The following is a 17,351-nucleotide window of genomic DNA, read 5'->3' as shown; positions in this document are numbered from 1 at the left end:
AAAACCAAACTCAAAGTGATAAGAAACTAATTCTGTTTATTTTTGGGTATGACAAAGAAAATCAATAATTAAAATCTATGAAATGAAGAGACATCTTTGAGTTCACGAGTAAAGAACAACAACTTGGGGTCCATTCAGTAAACAATCACTTCCCCTTGTCAACCCATTCAAAGAAGTTACAGCGAGCCTCTGGGTTGGAGGCGTGTCCCTGAGGACGGGCACACACAAAGAACTGCTTGCCCATGTTTGGTCCTTCCTTTTTTACAGTACGGAGCACACAGGGCTCCCCGTGGACCTTACAGGAGGGCGCTGGGGGCGGTCCCCGAAACACAGACTTCCAAAACACCAAGGATTCCCCCTTCCTGGCCTCCGTAGGTCCCACGTTCACCTGTGGGTCCGAATGCTTTGACTTGATCTGCTCCTCTACCTGTGAGGAGCTCTCACAGACGGCCTCTGTGTCTTCAGGTGACCTGTCTGCAACTGACGCCTTTTCTCTTATTGTAGATGCTTTTGGAGAGTCTTCCGAGGTCATTTGGCTTCTGACTGATGCTTCAGTGGGAGGAACATTCGTAAGTTTAGGTTTGAAAAAAGAAAGGAGGCTACCCTGAGGCTTTGAAGAAGACTTTACAATCTTTGTCTTCTTCCCTTTCGGGGCATCAGATTCTGATATTAATGTTCTTTTTTTAACATTTTCAGACTCCAGTGGGTTTAAATTCTCCCTCCTTTCTCCGTCATCTTGAGAACCAGGTAATTCCTCCTTCTGCTGAGACTGGACAGATCTTTGGTCCACCTTAACAAAGAAGCGAGACAGTTTTTGCTGCTTTCCTGCGAACTCTGGTAGATAGCGCGTGCAGAGGGAGGGGGGCTTGGAGCTGGGCAGGAGAGGGCAGCTTAGTTGACCCCACACAGGGCAGTGATCTGACCCCTCCACCTCAGGCATGATGTCTGCTGCCACAAAATACTCCTCCGCTAGCTGGCAATCAGCAAATATATAATCAATGCGAGTGCCATAGTTTGTTTGCCGGGCTCCGGTGAGAGTGGACCAGCAGGTGAAGGCGTTGGTGCGGGTTGGGTGGAAATGGCGAAACGTATCCACAAATCTTCCAGCATGGACGGAATCTGCTGGCGGGATCCCAGATTCGTCGTGTTCCTCCTGATTTCCGTCCGCTTCTTGTTTGCCACTGTGCAGGAAACCATTTAGCCATTTCCTCCCGGGGTTTTCCTCAAAATCATCCTGTGACGATAAAAATAAAACAGTTAGGAAGTTTGGTTCAGCTGCTAAGCAACCGTGCTGTCTGCAACGTTGTCACCTAGGTCAATTAGATAGTAGTGATAATCTTGTGTAACTCTATGCAGCAGCCATGTTTTTGCTAGAGAATAAGTCACAGGAAGGTACATAAAAAAGTAAACATTTTACTCACTATTTCACTGGAGTCACAGTGGTCTATAGGCCGGTGAGAAGTATTTACATCTCCTAAAACAATCACATGGCTAAAAAGCAAACAAAACAAAAGCAAGAAACTGTTACTAATGCTGAAAATTTGGCGTAAAAGGGAGAATGAGAAAAAACGGCAATGGTCAGTAGCAGTTTCTGTCTTTGCCAACACAATTATTTTTTAATACAGCATCTCTTTCACTGCAACATGAACAGCTGTTAGTTTCACTAATACATTTTGCATTGGTGGTAAGTGGATAAAAACTGCATAACAGTTAGAACAGTTTCAAGGTTAAAGTGCCTGTGGTGAGAGCAGGATACACCTGGGCCTCGCGTCGTTTTCGGTCTGCTAACCTGCCAGCGTTCAGCAAAGCCTCAGCTCGACACTGAAGCAACTTGTAGAACTGCAGCTTGAACTGCTTTCGCTCCGGCTTCTCGGGATCGGCGCGGGGACAGTATACGTTGATCACAGTAAGAGACTCCTCTTTGCCCCGACACCTGTGGGAAAAGAGAGAGCGGAGCATAAACATCCGCATTGTTTACACACGTGTACATCAGTTGAGGCTGAAGCAATGAGAACGTATAAACAAACGAAACAATGGGAATGGAGAAAAGCTCCCTTTCTTACATGATTCTATGCTGTGTGATCACGGCTCGTCCTTCGTTGTCCAGAAGCTGCAGCTCCGCGTTGGAGAACTCGGTGTGGTCGCCATAGCAACCAACGGCTCCATCATGGCTGGTCAACTGTCCAGAGAGACCCTCCTCAGCAGCAAAGGGGGTGGCGCTGTCCTTACAGTAAGTGGCGACTCCTGTGCACATCAGTGATGGGGGGAATTAGTTGGAAGCCTTGTGGGCTGAGTTGTGGCTACTGGGACATGACAGTGAAAAGAATTAACACTATAGCCGTGTAATGAACCTGAATAACCGCTGCGTCCTCGGCTGTAGCTGAAATAGGAGTTGTAGCCGTCAACGATGGCGGTTCTCTCATCAAGCAGGTCTCCTGAGGAGACAAACGGGGAAAAACTCGTGTTTAGCGCTCGTGCAGCTCCCGCGTTTCTACGCGTCTTAGCTGACCACGTACAGTAACTTACTTGTGACCTTTGTCTCCTGAACGCAGACAATGTCCGCGTCCAGCGAATCCAGTGTCTTTTTAATGCCACCCCTGAACGTCCTTATGCCATTTATGTTCCAGGTAACGACCTTCATTGCAAACGCAAGGCAGTTGTTTGACGGCGGCTCCACTCAATGTGCACCTTAGGAAGAAAATCTGAAGTCTTCCTCGTCTTGTTGTTTATTGGACCTGATATGCGGTTGTCAACCATCCTAAGGAGCGGTACCGCCACCTACAGGGCTGGAATGTGCTACCGCCACTGGCAGGATAACTACATTTATTCCCTTAAGCTTATTCGCGCTATATATACAATAAAGTGTGTATTTGTGCTGCCCAGCTATGATATACACACATTAAATTATTTTGCTGTTTTATTGCATATTAAAGCTAAAATAATAACTAGTAGCTTGAATGTATGAAGGGATAAATAGAAAAGAATTTCACTGCATTTGTGGCTGCAACGCTGCGTGGCCTCGCTAGGGGGCGTCGTCGTGCTTTGAGGACTGCCGCGCGCTTCTGACACTCGACCTCCGCGATGAAATGAGAACCGGGTGGGAGGAAGGGAAGCGGCTGGTCCGGGCGGCAACCTGCGCTCACATCCCTGGTTACTGACGCTATCGCGATTAGGGGTGGTTGCTAGCCGGCAGCTTCTGGAGCAGGTGTAACGAAACGGTTCGTCTGCGACCGACTAGCCGCCTCTTTGAAGCAGAAGCCCGACGGTGAGTTGCCAGCTTGACTTATGATGGCTGACCGCGCAGCGTTAGCTAATTAGCCCGTCTGATAGGATCCGACTAACGCAGTTAGCTGTAACAGCAGGATAACAGACCGTGGGTCGGGTCGGGTCGCAGACAGTGTTTATTCTGCTGAGCCTGTGCCAGTTTGGTTAGTACTATGACTCCACCAGATGAATCTTCAGGGCGACGTTGCGAGTATTCTTGTAGTTCTGTTTGCTCTATGTGAGCGGCTAAAGCTACACTTGCTAGCTCGGGTCGTGTCCTGTTTCCAGTCCGGTGTCGTCTTTTGTATCGGTCTCGTATCCTTGTCAGATTATTTTTCACCGTCCAGGTAACCGCTTACATTAACAACAAGGGTAAAATATAGGCTGCCAGAATGTTTAGAACATTTTCTGCTGTACTTTTATCTGGTGCTATAAGGAACTAGACCGTGGTCTCACAGAAACAGATGCTCGGTGATCTATCAAATGGCACCGGCATAACGGGTCGGCTGATGTTTCCATCTTCGGTCAGAGAAAAGGCAATGGGGGAGCTCTGCCCCACCCAGTCAACACTAGTAGTCAAATTAGATATTAATCATTGTTGTTTCCACTAATACTTCATGCATAAGACTTAACTGGTGTAACGAACCAAACAACCATCAGTCTGTCTGTGCTCAGAATGTGTGTAGGTCTTTAGCTATCAGTTATTAGCTTTACTACTGGCTAATATGTTCATATTAAAATATGTAAAATGGGTCAGTTCTGTGTCCAACATGTTTAGACCAGTGGTGGAAGCAGGTAGAAGTAATAAACAGTACAAACTGTTTTTTGATGTGTTTTGATGATGGTCGGATTTTGCAGCTAGTAGAAATAATGTACTCAACAAACAAATATAACTGACAGTCAAATCAGCTGTTTGTACAGTTGGTTTCACTGATTCACTGATTTACAAAATTTTTGCCATTCTGGCGACCGTTTCCAGTAGTTTATTACAACAACCCTCTGTACCCTGACTTCTCAGTGTGAAGTAATGAGAGTGGAGGCGTGAAGGAGGCAAGTGTTCCAGAAGAACGTTGGCAAACAATTTGGAGGCCAGACAAAGATGCTGGAGGAAGATGCAGAGCCGACAGGAGGGGTGCAGGAAGGGGAAGAAGAGGCCGAGATGGAGAGCAGAGACCTGAAGGCTGAGGTGGTACGACTGACCCTGGAGCTCCACGAGGCCACAGAGGAGAAGCTACAGGCAGCTCGCTATGGTTTGGTGGTGCTCGAGGAAAGTTCAGCTCTGAAGATGAAGCACAGGCAGCTGGAGGAGGAGCATGAAACCCTCAAAGTGGAGCTACAGCAGCTCAGAGAGGTAGGAATAAGAGCCTTATACATCTATAGCTGTGAAATTTCTTACATCATTCTAAATGTTTTTTGAACAGTACAGCACTGCTGCTTTCTTGTATTTGTGTTTACTGCACACTGACTGTGTGATGATAACAAGGGTGACATTTAATTTTTCCATTTGCTATGACAGCATGCAAGATGGATTTTCACAATGCTTTCACATTTTTATTGTTCAGAACGAAGACGCAATGGGAAAGAACAACAGAGCCATTGTTTCAACTTCTGTATTTGTAAGAAACCTGTAAACCATTGAATGAATACAGGATGCAGTCAGTGAGACACAATGGTCTAATATTACTTCCTGGGCTTCGCTGGTTTCCAACATGTGTTTTATTATCAGGTTTAAGGTTACACTTTGAGCAAAATTGAAATCTGGCTAAAACTTCAATAGCCGATTTTTTTTTTCATGACAAAGTATTTCTGTTGTTTTGTGACATAGATACTCTTTACTTCATTATATTCCACTAACCTGTCACATAAATATGATTTCTCATCACTTCTCCGTCTGCTATCAGCTTTTCTGCTGCCACAGTAACACCTCTCTTACATCCATGACCTCATACTATACTTTCAGTGTAGCTTCTTGTGACCACATGCTGAGTCAGTTTTGCGCTTGTGTCATCTGATGCTGCTGGAATCTGAGAGAAAGAGGCGACTGTAGTGATTAGGACTCCATCCATAGCATATCCAGTGCTTTTAGTGGACTTCACGTTCTCAGTTTATCTTAGACAGATTTTTGGTACTTAGCTACATAGCATTAAGGATTGAGTTAGGTAGTGCCAGAGATTTATGATTAAAAGATTAAACTAATATGTCAAAGCACAGATTATCATGTAATCCATGCTTTTCTGTGATGAATTGGGACATATGTCTTGCTTTGTCTTCTAACTATATTATGTGCATTTCAATAATCTTCATGTTTAATAAATGATCACTGTGCATCTGATGTGACACCACCACAGCTGGGTCTTAGTTTGTTTACAGTAAATCAACCCTGTCCCTCATCCCCCATCTCATCCCCATGAATTACTCATGTGTGAGAAGTCATTTTATGGTGTAAAGGTTGTCACAAATGCACCAGATGGGCCTTGGATGTGTTTCATTTAGCTGAAACAGGCTTTCTAAAAGTTGTTTATGTAAGAATCTAATCCCATAAAAATCAGTCCTGTCATTTTGGCAGGGTTTGATTTTGCACTTGTCCAAATACATGTCTAAATCAAGAAAGAAACCAGTCCTGCTCCCATACCAAAATATAAGGCACGAAGTGGTACACAATACCAGGTTTTGATTTTTTAATCTAATTTCTTGGCTGTTTACTGACTTGCTACTGGCAGGATTTTAACAAAGCAGAGCCCACATGCGGTTTAGCATCATTATATAACCATTAGATGCTCAGTTGAACGTGTTTAGTAATATGTTCATTTCATTTAACATCATTTTCATCAGCAGTCACAGATGAATAATGCTCAAGGTTACTGATCATGACGAGGTGTGAACAAATGATGGTTTTTACAGTGTTTGTGAGCCAAGAGCTCCATTAAAATACACAGAAGAACGGTGTTGCTGAGATCTGTAATCGAGTCATACTGACCCTCACCTGGATCAGGTTTCATTTGACCGAGATTGTAGTTCTTATTCTTTGTTTAGGATGTCTACAGTACCTGCGTTTACAAGTGCCACAGCATGGATGCATGTGTCTCTCAGCACTGTTAACATGTTGCCCTTTTCTTCACCATGTTCCTTTGTTAATAGGCATTTGCAGATTCTGTGAGTAGCCAGAAACGTGCAGCTGCTGATGGAGAGTGCCGGGAGGAGAGCCTGCTGCAGGAGACTGCAACTAAGGAGGCTGCCATGGCAACACGCATGGAGGAAGTGCAGGCGGAGCTGAAGCAGTCACGGCTTGCTCTGAGCAACGCCCACGCAGAGATCGATAGACTTGGGGTGGTCTCCACCCAGCTAAAGAAGGTTTGGTTCCTGTGAAATATTGGCGACCATCTGCTAATAATCCATGATACCCTACAAGATTAACATTGATATATACAATGTGCAGCCCCGGTCATGTCACTGACCTGTCCAGAGTCATTAATGCACTCTTAAAATATCCGTTGACCAGTAACAATGGGTTGTGTTTCACAGGAGTGTGAGTGCCTAGAGGCTGAGAAGGGCCATCTGAGAGATGAGATGAAGGAGTATAAAGTACGTGAAATGCGCCAGTTGCAGGACAGCAGTGAGCTTGAAGAAGAGAACATATCTCTGCAAAAGCAGGTCTCTGTGCTCAAGGAAAACCAGGTCAGTTATCACTCAATGAGTAACATTATAAATCACCCAGTGGGACAAAAAAACTGTTAAATTGTTTCGGATCATGATTAATTACAACCTATGATGTTTACTTAAGAAGTAATTACTTTAATGAAATCTGCTTCATAGATGAGAAGTCAAATGTATGAGTTAAATGTAATATCCAGTGAGAAAAGAATTATGACACTGTACATACAGCAACTATCAACTATTTGCTGGGTTTGTGGGTTCTTCACCACTCTGACCTTTATTTGAAGGTGGCTGAGAGAGACAAAGGCTTGTATTAAATGTTAGTGTTTGCCACAGGGCATATGGATGGCTCTAAAGGCAACTGAACAAAGTTTGTGGTCTTACAAAGCCCAAATTGAACTTTAAACATTCAGATCATGTAATGATTACAGGTGAAGAGTCAAGGAAATAAACCTCCGACATCTTACTATACTATTAGTTAAGGGTGTAAACCAAATGCTTCCTACAGTAGTAGAGCTAGGTCTGTATACTTTGCAGATAAAATGACCTTGACTTGTTTGTGTAAATGGCTGATCTGTAGATGAAAACCTTTGCCTGCAACAAAATTATGTGCCACAAATATTTTGTTGTGTTACATAAAACACTGACTGAAAACAAACCTAAGTAATCTTGGTCACAGACTAATGATAGGAGCTGGTGTTATCTTTCTATAAAGATTAAAGTAATAAATGGAGCTGACTGAACCCAGTCAGAGTGTTTATCATCTTTATTTCCATGTGTCTCCATCTACGGCAGGTGTGTAGCTGTAAGCGCTGAATGCACTAGTGTATCTGGATGTTGAGTTTAGAATTTGCATCCATATCGGCCCCATGAAAGACAAAGGAAAACTTACAGCAATGTGGTTTTGCTCCTCAGGTCGAGTTTGAATCAATAAAGCTGGAGCTCACCCAGAAGAATGAGGAGATGGACGAGCTGCGAGCTCAAATGGACGAAGCGGGACGGCTGAGGGAGATCGCAGAGAGGCAGCTGGACGAGGCCCTGGAGGCCCTGAAGGAGGAGCGGGAGCAGAAGAACAGTCTGCGGCGAGAGCTCTCCGCCCTCACCCTTAACCCCTTTGATTCTGTGGGCAACCTTGAGCTACACCTTGACCAGCTGGATGACAGCCAGGAGGAGGGTCAAGGGAGGGAGGGAGGAGGTGAGGGAGAGGACCAGGACAGTGGCTACACTAACGGTTCTGTATCTGCTCCCGGTTCTGCTCACCCTCCTCCTTTGGGCGGCTCTAAAAGCAATGGCCTCATCCATCGCTACTCTACTCCACGCAACAGTGACGTATTCCTGCGTGCGCCAGCGTCCGGGCTGGTGTCAGACCTGCTGAGTGAACTGCACTTTTCTGACAGTCAGAAACTAAAGCAGCAACTCTTACAGGTAGGCAACACCTGACACGTGCTTTTGTATTATTTGCACTGAAAAGGTCATATTACATAGGGGCACCAAAGAAAGTATATTAAAAAATGGGTTCCATGATTGAATGTAATATAGAGAATCGCCAAAATTGAATTAGTGAATTGTGCATCTCAAAATCTGTCTGTGATTCACAGAATCGTTTTCATATAAAAACCTAGCTAACTTAAAATACCACCATTTTTAGGTGGAGTCATCGTCACGCAGGTTAAGCTGTTGTGACATGGCTGCTTCCTCTTTAAACCACATCCTCTGTTTGTTGGTCATGGTGTTACTCTAAGCAGTTAGACTTCACAAAGAGTTCTTGGCACAATGAGGGATGTTTTGAATTATTGTTTCTCTTTGGAAATATATTATTCATGATGCACTTAATCTGGGGTTTGTGAAATCCAGCTCAACACAGCATTGCAATGAGGCGTGAAATGGTGTCACCTGCTGTTTCACCTAAAACATCACTGATAATTATGAATGAAAGATAATATTAATAATGATAATAGTCTTTGAATTTGTTACATTGAAAACAACCAGCAATTGCTGTAATCGCTTTTACAGTATTTAATGTTTGGTGTATTTTATGTTTTCTGTGTGTTCCCAGGCAGAACGAGAGAAGTCTGGTTTGGCTGGCAAAGTGGAGGAGCTACAGATGCAGCTGGTGATGTCCAAACAGGCGCTCAGTCAGCAAGAGGACAAGGTTGGTTCCCTCACACAACAGCTGGAGGCTGTGCAGAGCAGCCAGCAGCACAACCTGGAGGCCGAGGACAGGGGCGACCACGAGACGGAGAACGGAAACGATGGCAGTGGTCTCCTCGACTATGAGGTGGACACCAAGAGCAAGGAGATGCTGGAGGCGCGCATGCGTTCGGCGAGCGAAGAGCTCCTTAAACTCCGAGACGAACTGTCCCAGGCTGGAACGCGTTACAACACTCTGGAGCAGAAATACAAGCAGGAGAAGGACCGCTGGAGGACTGAGGCCCAGGAGCTAGCTGACAAGATCCGCCAGTGCATCAAGTCCAGTAAGCAGGATCAAGAGCGCATCGGCGAGCTGGAGAAGGAGATAGGCGCCACGCGCAAAGTGGCGACTGATTCCGAAGGGCACCTGAGCGTTGCCCAGGAGGAGCTGTTGGCCTTCTCCGAGGAGCTGTCCAACCTCTATCACCACATCTGTGTGTGCAACAACCTGACGCCCAAACGGGTCACCCTGGACTATTACCGTGACGGCGCCAGGGCGAGCGGTGGAGGCAGCGCGAGGAGGCCACAGCACGTGTACCCGCAGCACAGCGCCCAGAAGAAGCCGCGGGCCAACGACATGTTCATCTCCAAGGCTGCAGCGCTGCAGTTCATGGGCGAGGTGGACAGTGCAATAGCCAGTGTAGATTCTCCCACTTGCCCTGGATCCCCCACCCTGGACTTCAGAGACCCTTCCAACGTTCGCAACCTGGTGGCAGTCATCCGTTGCCAGATCAAACACCTCCGGGTAAGTCAGCGTGGCTATTTTATGCTAGTTCTTGTGCTTCTGTGATTTAAAGAGCAAGCCAGTTTACTTTATCATGGGCTAAAGGTCCATGTCATTGTTTCAGTGTGTTTTAAGCGAGGTCGATGCCTTTCACACAAGCTACTACTGTAGGTGAATGTAATGCTCAGCTAAGACTGTTAAATGTATGTGAGTAGCTCTCGTGTCTGCACAAATCCAGCACCTGCTATGAGCCCTGTAGACACGTGTGTAGGGGTTTGAATGGATTGGATTATCAGAGTTGAGTTGTGGCTTTCACAACAGAGACTCCTTTCATAAAACAGACTGGTGCACTGAGAACTTATAATATAGAACTTTTGGAAGTTCTATAAATCACCTCTTGCGACAACATGCAATTAGAATATCAAATGGAATGTGTGTTAGGAAACTGGATTGAAATTGGATTGCTGTTTACTTTGCATAGAATCAAGAGTTTTACTATGGTGGACTTGTAACAAAATAATGCTTTATACAAAGCATTATTTTCATCATTAACTTCATGTACTCCCTCAGGTGGCGGTGGACCTCTGTCGTCAGAGGGGTGCGATGCCTTATTCAGGGTTGAACAGCAGCGGAGAGTCCGAGCGGGACGCTGAGAGCCTCTTGGAGGAAGTGCTAAAACTCAAGTCCCTTCTCAGTACCAAGAGAGAGCAGATCGCCACCCTCAGGACTGTCCTCAAGGCCAACAAACAGGTAGGTAGTCTTCTGAGGCTACAGTCTTCCAGCCTGTGTGTGTGTGTGTGTGTGTGTGTGTGTGTGTGTGTGTGTGTGTGTGTGTGTGTGTGTGTGTGTGTGTGTGTGTGTGTGTGTGTGTGTGTGTGTGTGTGTGTGTGTGTGTGTGTGTGTGTGTGTGTGTGGTTTATCTATTTCTGTACTGTCAAATTCCCAATAAGCTACAAGTCAAGTCTCCACCGTAATCTACTCATAATCTTTACAGCCATGTGCTTGACCTGTATGCTCAGTGTCTGGTCTAGACAGTCCCTTGAGTTCACATGGGTGTACACCTTGAGTACAGTGAGATGTTGCACTCTCTTTGAGGATGCAGCCTCTTCACAAACCGCTTCTGTTTCCCCAGAGCAACACACTGTGCCTTTTGTTCTTTCACAGACAGTATTAAACCTTCTCAAGTCTTGCTCAGACTATGTTGACCCCTGATGTGGTCATGCTGTCCTGTACTTGGCCTACTGCTATTGTTAAAGTAATGTGGCTTCATTTGCTTTCTGTGTAAAGCAGACGTACGTATGTGTTTGTCGTTGCAGACGGCAGAGTTGGCCCTGTCTAATTTAAAAACCAAGTATGAGACTGAGAAGAGCATGGTATCTGAGACCATGATGAAGCTGAGGAACGAGCTCAAAGCTCTAAAAGAAGATGCCGCCACCTTCTCTTCACTCAGAGTCATGTTTGCCAGTCGGTAAGGTTTTTCCTTTATTGTACTGTACAATGACCACATCACATCTGCTGCCTTTGTTTTGTTTTATGATAAATTTGATATTTGCTTGTTTCAATACAGTTGAATGGCTTTTTGTCTTATTGTTAGTGTTTTCATGCTTAGTAATGGTGCCTTTGTAGGCATTCAGGTAATAAGCTTACCCCGCTTATTACGCCTGTAGACAATCCACTGGTTCACATGAAGATTACGAACCACATGCTTTGCCCTGTGCCGACTAGAGAGACGGCAAGGACAGATTTATCCTCTCAACCGAGGTCACCTTTAGAAACCCAGTATTGGACTGGTGGGACATTGAACAGAGGGGCAAGGTGCTGTCAAGGGTTAAATCTAAAGACAACAACATTTCACTCACTAATCTCTTCTCAGCGTCAGTAGACAGGGATGGATGTTTTTCTGTTGGCTTGAGTGAATGGCCCTATTAACAGAAATGTGTGTGCTGCATCTTCATAAATATCTGGACTGCACCTACAGAGACTTATTAAACGACGATCAACTATCAGATACTTGATCGTCAGCCCAGGTGGTTAATTGAAGCATGACTGACTAAAAACACCTAATTAAACAGATCACACTACTTTAGAGTGGTGTTGGTGCCATCTTGTGGACGACTGGAGTCGTGTTTTTTTGGCACTTCTTGTGCATTGTTGAATTTTCTGTCTAGATCACTCCAAGTTGAATAATAACTAGTAAGAACATCATAATCACCTTTGGTACCTTGTATTTGTTCTAATAGTTAATCTTTTTAGTTAAGTTTTCAATCAGTTGATCTTGATTAGCATGCGTGCTTGCTTTAATTTGCTCCTGCCTGCTTGTGCATGTTGCATCTCTTTGTCGCGTCTGCGTCTCTCAGGTGCGACCAGTACGTCACCCAGCTGGACGAGATGCAGAGGCAGCTGGCTGCAGCCGAGGACGAGAAGAAGACCCTGAATTCTCTGCTGCGCATGGCCATACAGCAGAAGCTGGCTCTCACTCAGCGTCTAGAGGACCTGGAGGCCCCGCTGTCGTCCCACAGCTTGAACAGCAGCCCTCGCCGCTCCCGAGCCAAAGAGCTGGCCACCAAGTCAGGACGGGCGGCTCGAAGCCCGCGAAGCAGCCCGGCGCGCCCCCCGCTGAGGAGCAGCCCGCGGGCTAGCCCGGTCCTCGGCAGCAGCGTGCCCGCTATGGCTTCACACCACTTTCGAGCTATAACCCGAAGCCTCCACACCAGCCCTGTAAGAACCTCTCTTTCTCTTTGTGCCAATAGCTCCATTGAGACGAGCACCCAGTCTCGCAGAGGTAAAGGTCTCCCACGAGATGCCACTTTCATTAGGAGCCGTAGTGTCAGTGATGTTTTTAATGAAGAACTGAGTCCCGGTTTTTCCCTGACGCGTAAATGCTCCATCAGTTCTGTGAACAGTGAAATAATTGTGAAAACACAAGTGGGAGATTCAAGGAGTGGTTCATCAGGCCGGAGAGCTTCAGTCCCTGCGCGCCAGGACACATTTATCACAACACGCGTTGTACCTGCTGCATCCATGAGGATAAAGTCTCCTCTGTTTTCTTCATCCATAGATAATCTAACCTCTTCTAAGGCTTTGTGTGTGTATCCTAACACATCTAAAGCATGGGGTGAGAGTAAACTACAGCCTGATCTGAAGCCAAACTTGGATCCTTCTGTGAGAAAAAAACAAGCGTGGCTTCACAGGTCTAATTCTGTACAAGCAGCAGCTGCGTGCCGTAACGCACCTCGGTCAGACCCGGTGTCTTCTCCGTTCAATGCTAAACCATCAGGCCTCCCAACGGCCTCATTCGTCTCCGTTCACAATGAGCCTGGTAGGACCAGGATGAGCGGGGTGTGTAGAGAGTCGAGGCGCAGATTGTCCGCCTCTACAAGTAGAACCACAGAGGAACCTCACGCTACTGTTAGCAAGGGCTCTAGTTATAAAGCTCAGGCCACATCTGGCAGAGCCCAGAGCTCACACTCCAAATCATCTCGAAGGCGATGAAATGATGCCAGTGCGTATAAATTTTTAAAAATTTATTCCCAACTATACAGGTATGTTTTTAAATAGATTATATACTGATGTGATTATAATGGTTATATTTAATATTTGAAACTGTTGACCCTAACTTGTTTGTTATATTGGTCTGTTTGTCCTTTTATAGATTTCTCTCATCATTTTAACTTCTTTCAGTTGAACTAAACATGTTTTCTTTTGTCTGTGTCTCACCCTGTCTTTATAGCGCTGAAACACTCCTTCCATTACTCCAAACCCCCTCTTCTCCATAAAGGACCTGTCTTCATATTGACTCCCCCTGGCACCCTCCTCCTTTCCTGAGTCGAGACATCTTGTCCATCTATGCTGTTACATTCCCCACTCCTGAACCAGAACCACGGATAAAAATAAATGATGACAAAAAAACCCCTCTCATCCTGCCCTCTCGGTTTTCTCTGCTTGGAGCGGAGAAACCTGCATGCAGCCTGGAGAAGGATGAAGAGACAAATGTGCTGCTCTCTCCTCTGTGAAGTCAGTGACTGTGTCTTATTCCAAATGGTGTCTGATCTGGTCCTGTCCCAGGCTGTTAGTTGTGGTGAACCCATTGACAGTATTTATTACAGAATTTATACTTACTCATACTTGTCCTGCACAGTATTTGCTGTCCTCAGACTTGGATTCAAGGCTATGATCTGTTTTAAGGCTGTGTCTCCTCGCACCTTTGCCTTTAGTCTGGCATAATGTTCAGGTCCGTCTGGTATTTAGTGTATTTAGTGTCAGCAAGACATTAGTTCATCTCTAGTAGCTCTACTGGGTAGTTTTATAGGAACGTTCAGCCTTACTAACACTCTTGCTATCCTAAAGTAGGGAGCTTGCTAAGAGCTTTTACTGTCTGTACAGTAACGTTAGATGCTTCGTTTTGTTTTTTAACCACCTTTAGGCTTTTGCCTATCGGCCACACCCTTTAACTGGAGGTCAGTAAACCCGCTGTTTCATTCATGGAAATAGATCAGCCATAAATTTACCGCCTCAGGTCAGACTAATCCGATACATAAATTTGGGTGATCTAACGTAAGTCTATGCAGACCCAGTCAGGATAGTGCCTGTATATTTCCTGCTGTTCTTTAGCACTAGGGTGAGCTTGAAACGTTGAGTAAACCTTGAATAAAACAATGGCTGGCTGCAGCAGTTCTACTACGATATAGCATCTCTCACAACAGGCAGTTTGTGGAAGTCATCTGGAAATGCACAAGTGCAAGTATCCCATTAGCCTCTGCTGGTGTCTTCTGCTTGTTTTAAAGACGCTGTTCATTCTACACTTCTAGTGACTTGACTACATAATAGTGCTGTGCTTGGTCATATCACTTCTGCTTTTTCTCATTCCTGTGAATCGCACCAATAATCATGTTACTTATTTCATCATCAAACGTCACCACGTGTGCGCTACTGAAGTAACGATGTTGTAATTAATTAGTTACTCACATCAGTTTAGTTTCTTTTTTTCTTGTGTCTGCAGCATCCATTGTTTTCAGTGAGGAATGCTGGCAGACTGCTGTTAGAGTCGCTGCTAGTAGAAAATGAAATGACAATAAGGACCCATGATATTTAAAGCACCACACCGTTCTCACAGCCCATGACGACTTGAAACAAATTGATTGATTCAAAATAGACTGTCCCCTAAGGCGATGTGTGCGTATTTTAAGACGGACAAGTTGAAAAGCGCAGTTTGACACCACAGCTGATTTGAGGACATGTTACATATGTCCAGGAGTAAGATAATGTATCTTACTGGTTCTTACAGGCCTGTGGTTTAGCAGTAGGGGCCACATCTACGTCCTGCTGATGGTTTCTGTTGTCATTTTTAGTGCCTTTGTTTTGATCTGCTGTTGTTAGACTGCATCATGTTTTCTACGGAGGCTACTGTTCAACACTGTAGTTGGGACTTTTGTTCCATGAAGGTATGATTTATCTGCTTTGGAGGAAACCTAAGCAGCATTAGCACTGAATATTGTGATATTTCATTTTGGGAGAATATTTTCACTTTTTACCCAGCATGCTTTGTGTAAACTCATGAGTACTTGTATTAATATTGACTTCCTGTGACATTACCATGTATATTTGCTTTGGAGATCTGTTATCATGAACAATGTAACCGTGCAGAGACTGGGAATGTGGATAATTAGGAACATAATGTACTTAAAAACTGGAGTCGTCTCCAGTTTCTGACTTCCAGGAGGTTGAGACTATTTATGAAATCATGCTGAAAAGTGAAAATGCTTTAACTTAATGTCATATTGCTTTGAAGGTTGTAAATGGATTTGTTGACCTATTTAATTCACTCTGGGCAGACGTGTCTATAATTTAATTGCCATTGTTGTATAATATTTTAACTGTATTTATGTGGTCTACCCGCCGTGTGAACTCTTGTGACATGCACACACTCCGCTTAACACATTTGGTGATCCTCAACTTTATATGTATGCAACTTGACCTCCCATTGACCTGTGACCCACTTTTTTGTCATGAAGGATTAAAAACAAGCCAACACTGGTTGTGGTCTTTCACTTTTACAAATACAGCAGGCCTCTCTTTCATTCATTCATATGCAAGTGAACAATTGAAAGACAGTAAGTGTTGACTCAGATCTCAATTAGTCTGGTGGCAGCTTCTGTGGTTTAGTGGTTACGACAGGGATTCACAGATCAGGCAGTGGTGATTAATACAGAGCAAACCCCACCACAGATAATCTGTACATTAAGCAATTTAATTACCTATTTAATGAAGTTAGGATTCAAACCTCATCACATTTCCACCGACATCACATTTCAGCCAACCTGTGAAATGAGACTGATGAGTTTTAGATCTTATTTGAAGTATAGTTACATATAGTGGTTTAGTGTATGTGATGTTTGTTTAAAAATTCAAAGAGGTTTGCTGCTGGGGGGTTCTTTATATGTTTACTGGGAATGCTGGGACTATTTGAAAAAGCTGGGAATCCGCACGTTTCACAAGAAGTCCAGTAAATGGAAACACTTACTGGAAAGTCAGACTGGAAACATGGCTTTTTGCCATAAAACTATTTTTTCAGTTTCCGGAGAAACTTTGTGTTCGTAGGCTTTTGATTTCAGCGAGATTGTAAACTTTGACTGTAACTTTGCTCCAATCCAGATCCGAACTAATACAAATAAATGACAACACGATTGGCCCTGGTTACATAATCACGCAAATAACACAACTCATGAGCGCTGTTCCTCTGTTCCAACACTCAGTAGTGCAACTGAAGAGGTGACACTGACATGCAGCCCCGTCGTCCCTCCAGAGACCCAGAGGACACGCATGACGGCCTGGTCAGGCGTGGCCCGCCACGCACTGGTCCCACACGCATCTTAAGACGTCAACGGCTGTTCGGGGAGCGCGTCTCCTTTACGTGTACAGACCAAAGTTATCACTTATGCAAATTGAGCCCTGATCGATGGTTGAGGCTGTTGCATTAAGATACAGATTGCAGTGATGAAATCAAGTTTCAGAAGCGGAAGCACGCTGATACCGTTATCGCCAGGCAGATAATTGTTTCGATGCTCTGTAAAATGCCGAATCAGCGCCGTTAAGTGGTTTTATTATCAAGCGTGTCCTTGTGAAAATGCGGTTCTTGTTTACGAGACCAGCTGCAAACGGAGGGAAGCGGGTGTTTTCGCAGCCCCTTTGGGGGAGGGGAGGGGTCCGCTAATCGCGTCTGCTCGCCCCACGGTCCTGGAGACATGCAGATCGTGATGTATGTGAGAGCTGCTGCAGGGTCTCGGGTTCCAATTGTTCGGCTTCTCTCGCCTGTTAAACCCGTATTTCGTCTCCTCCAACCCGTCCCTTCGCCGAGCGCCTCTCCTTTGTCCCGTGAAGCCCAGTGTGTGACTCAGTCATCACTCACCGTGGTGCGTGCTGGTCCGCAGCGGCCCCAGCACACAGGAGCTGATTGTCATCTGGTCTGTTGGTAGCAGCCCTGAAACCCTACGTCAGCACAGGCGAAGCACAAGCGAAGACC

At 45.1% G+C, this 17,351-nt stretch overlaps 2 protein-coding genes across 2 annotated transcripts; one reads left to right on the top strand and one right to left on the bottom strand.

Moving 5' to 3' along the window:
• Window positions 1–16: 16 nt before the first annotated feature.
• On the bottom strand, window positions 17–2,661 carry apex2 (APEX nuclease (apurinic/apyrimidinic endonuclease) 2). The gene is made up of 6 exons (XM_029155147.3): window positions 2,527–2,661; window positions 2,352–2,435; window positions 2,064–2,244; window positions 1,790–1,933; window positions 1,422–1,491; window positions 17–1,234 (listed from the first exon to the last, which is right to left on the bottom strand). The coding sequence occupies exons 1-6, from the start codon at window positions 2,639–2,641 to the stop codon at window positions 146–148; spliced, it is 1,683 nt and encodes a 560-aa protein (XP_029010980.1). The 5' UTR covers window positions 2,642–2,661; the 3' UTR covers window positions 17–145.
• Window positions 2,662–2,793: 132 nt separating this feature from the next.
• On the top strand, window positions 2,794–15,865 carry zgc:162200 (uncharacterized protein LOC558638 homolog). Its single transcript, XM_029155143.3, has 10 exons — window positions 2,794–3,265; window positions 4,283–4,615; window positions 6,403–6,615; window positions 6,787–6,939; window positions 7,834–8,343; window positions 8,975–9,853; window positions 10,403–10,582; window positions 11,149–11,300; window positions 12,190–12,550; window positions 13,563–15,865. Exons 2-10 carry the CDS (start codon window positions 4,364–4,366, stop codon window positions 13,566–13,568), a joined length of 2,706 nt encoding a protein of 901 aa, XP_029010976.1. The 5' UTR covers window positions 2,794–3,265; window positions 4,283–4,363; the 3' UTR covers window positions 13,569–15,865.
• The last annotated feature ends 1,486 nt before the right edge of the window (window positions 15,866–17,351 follow it).

Source organism: Betta splendens, chromosome 7 (assembly GCF_900634795.4).
Source record: "Betta splendens chromosome 7, fBetSpl5.4, whole genome shotgun sequence".
Taxonomy (NCBI): Eukaryota; Metazoa; Chordata; class Actinopteri; order Anabantiformes; family Osphronemidae; genus Betta; species Betta splendens.
Note: the sequence above shows the minus strand (reverse complement) of the source record. Positions and strands in the feature narration are given on the sequence as shown.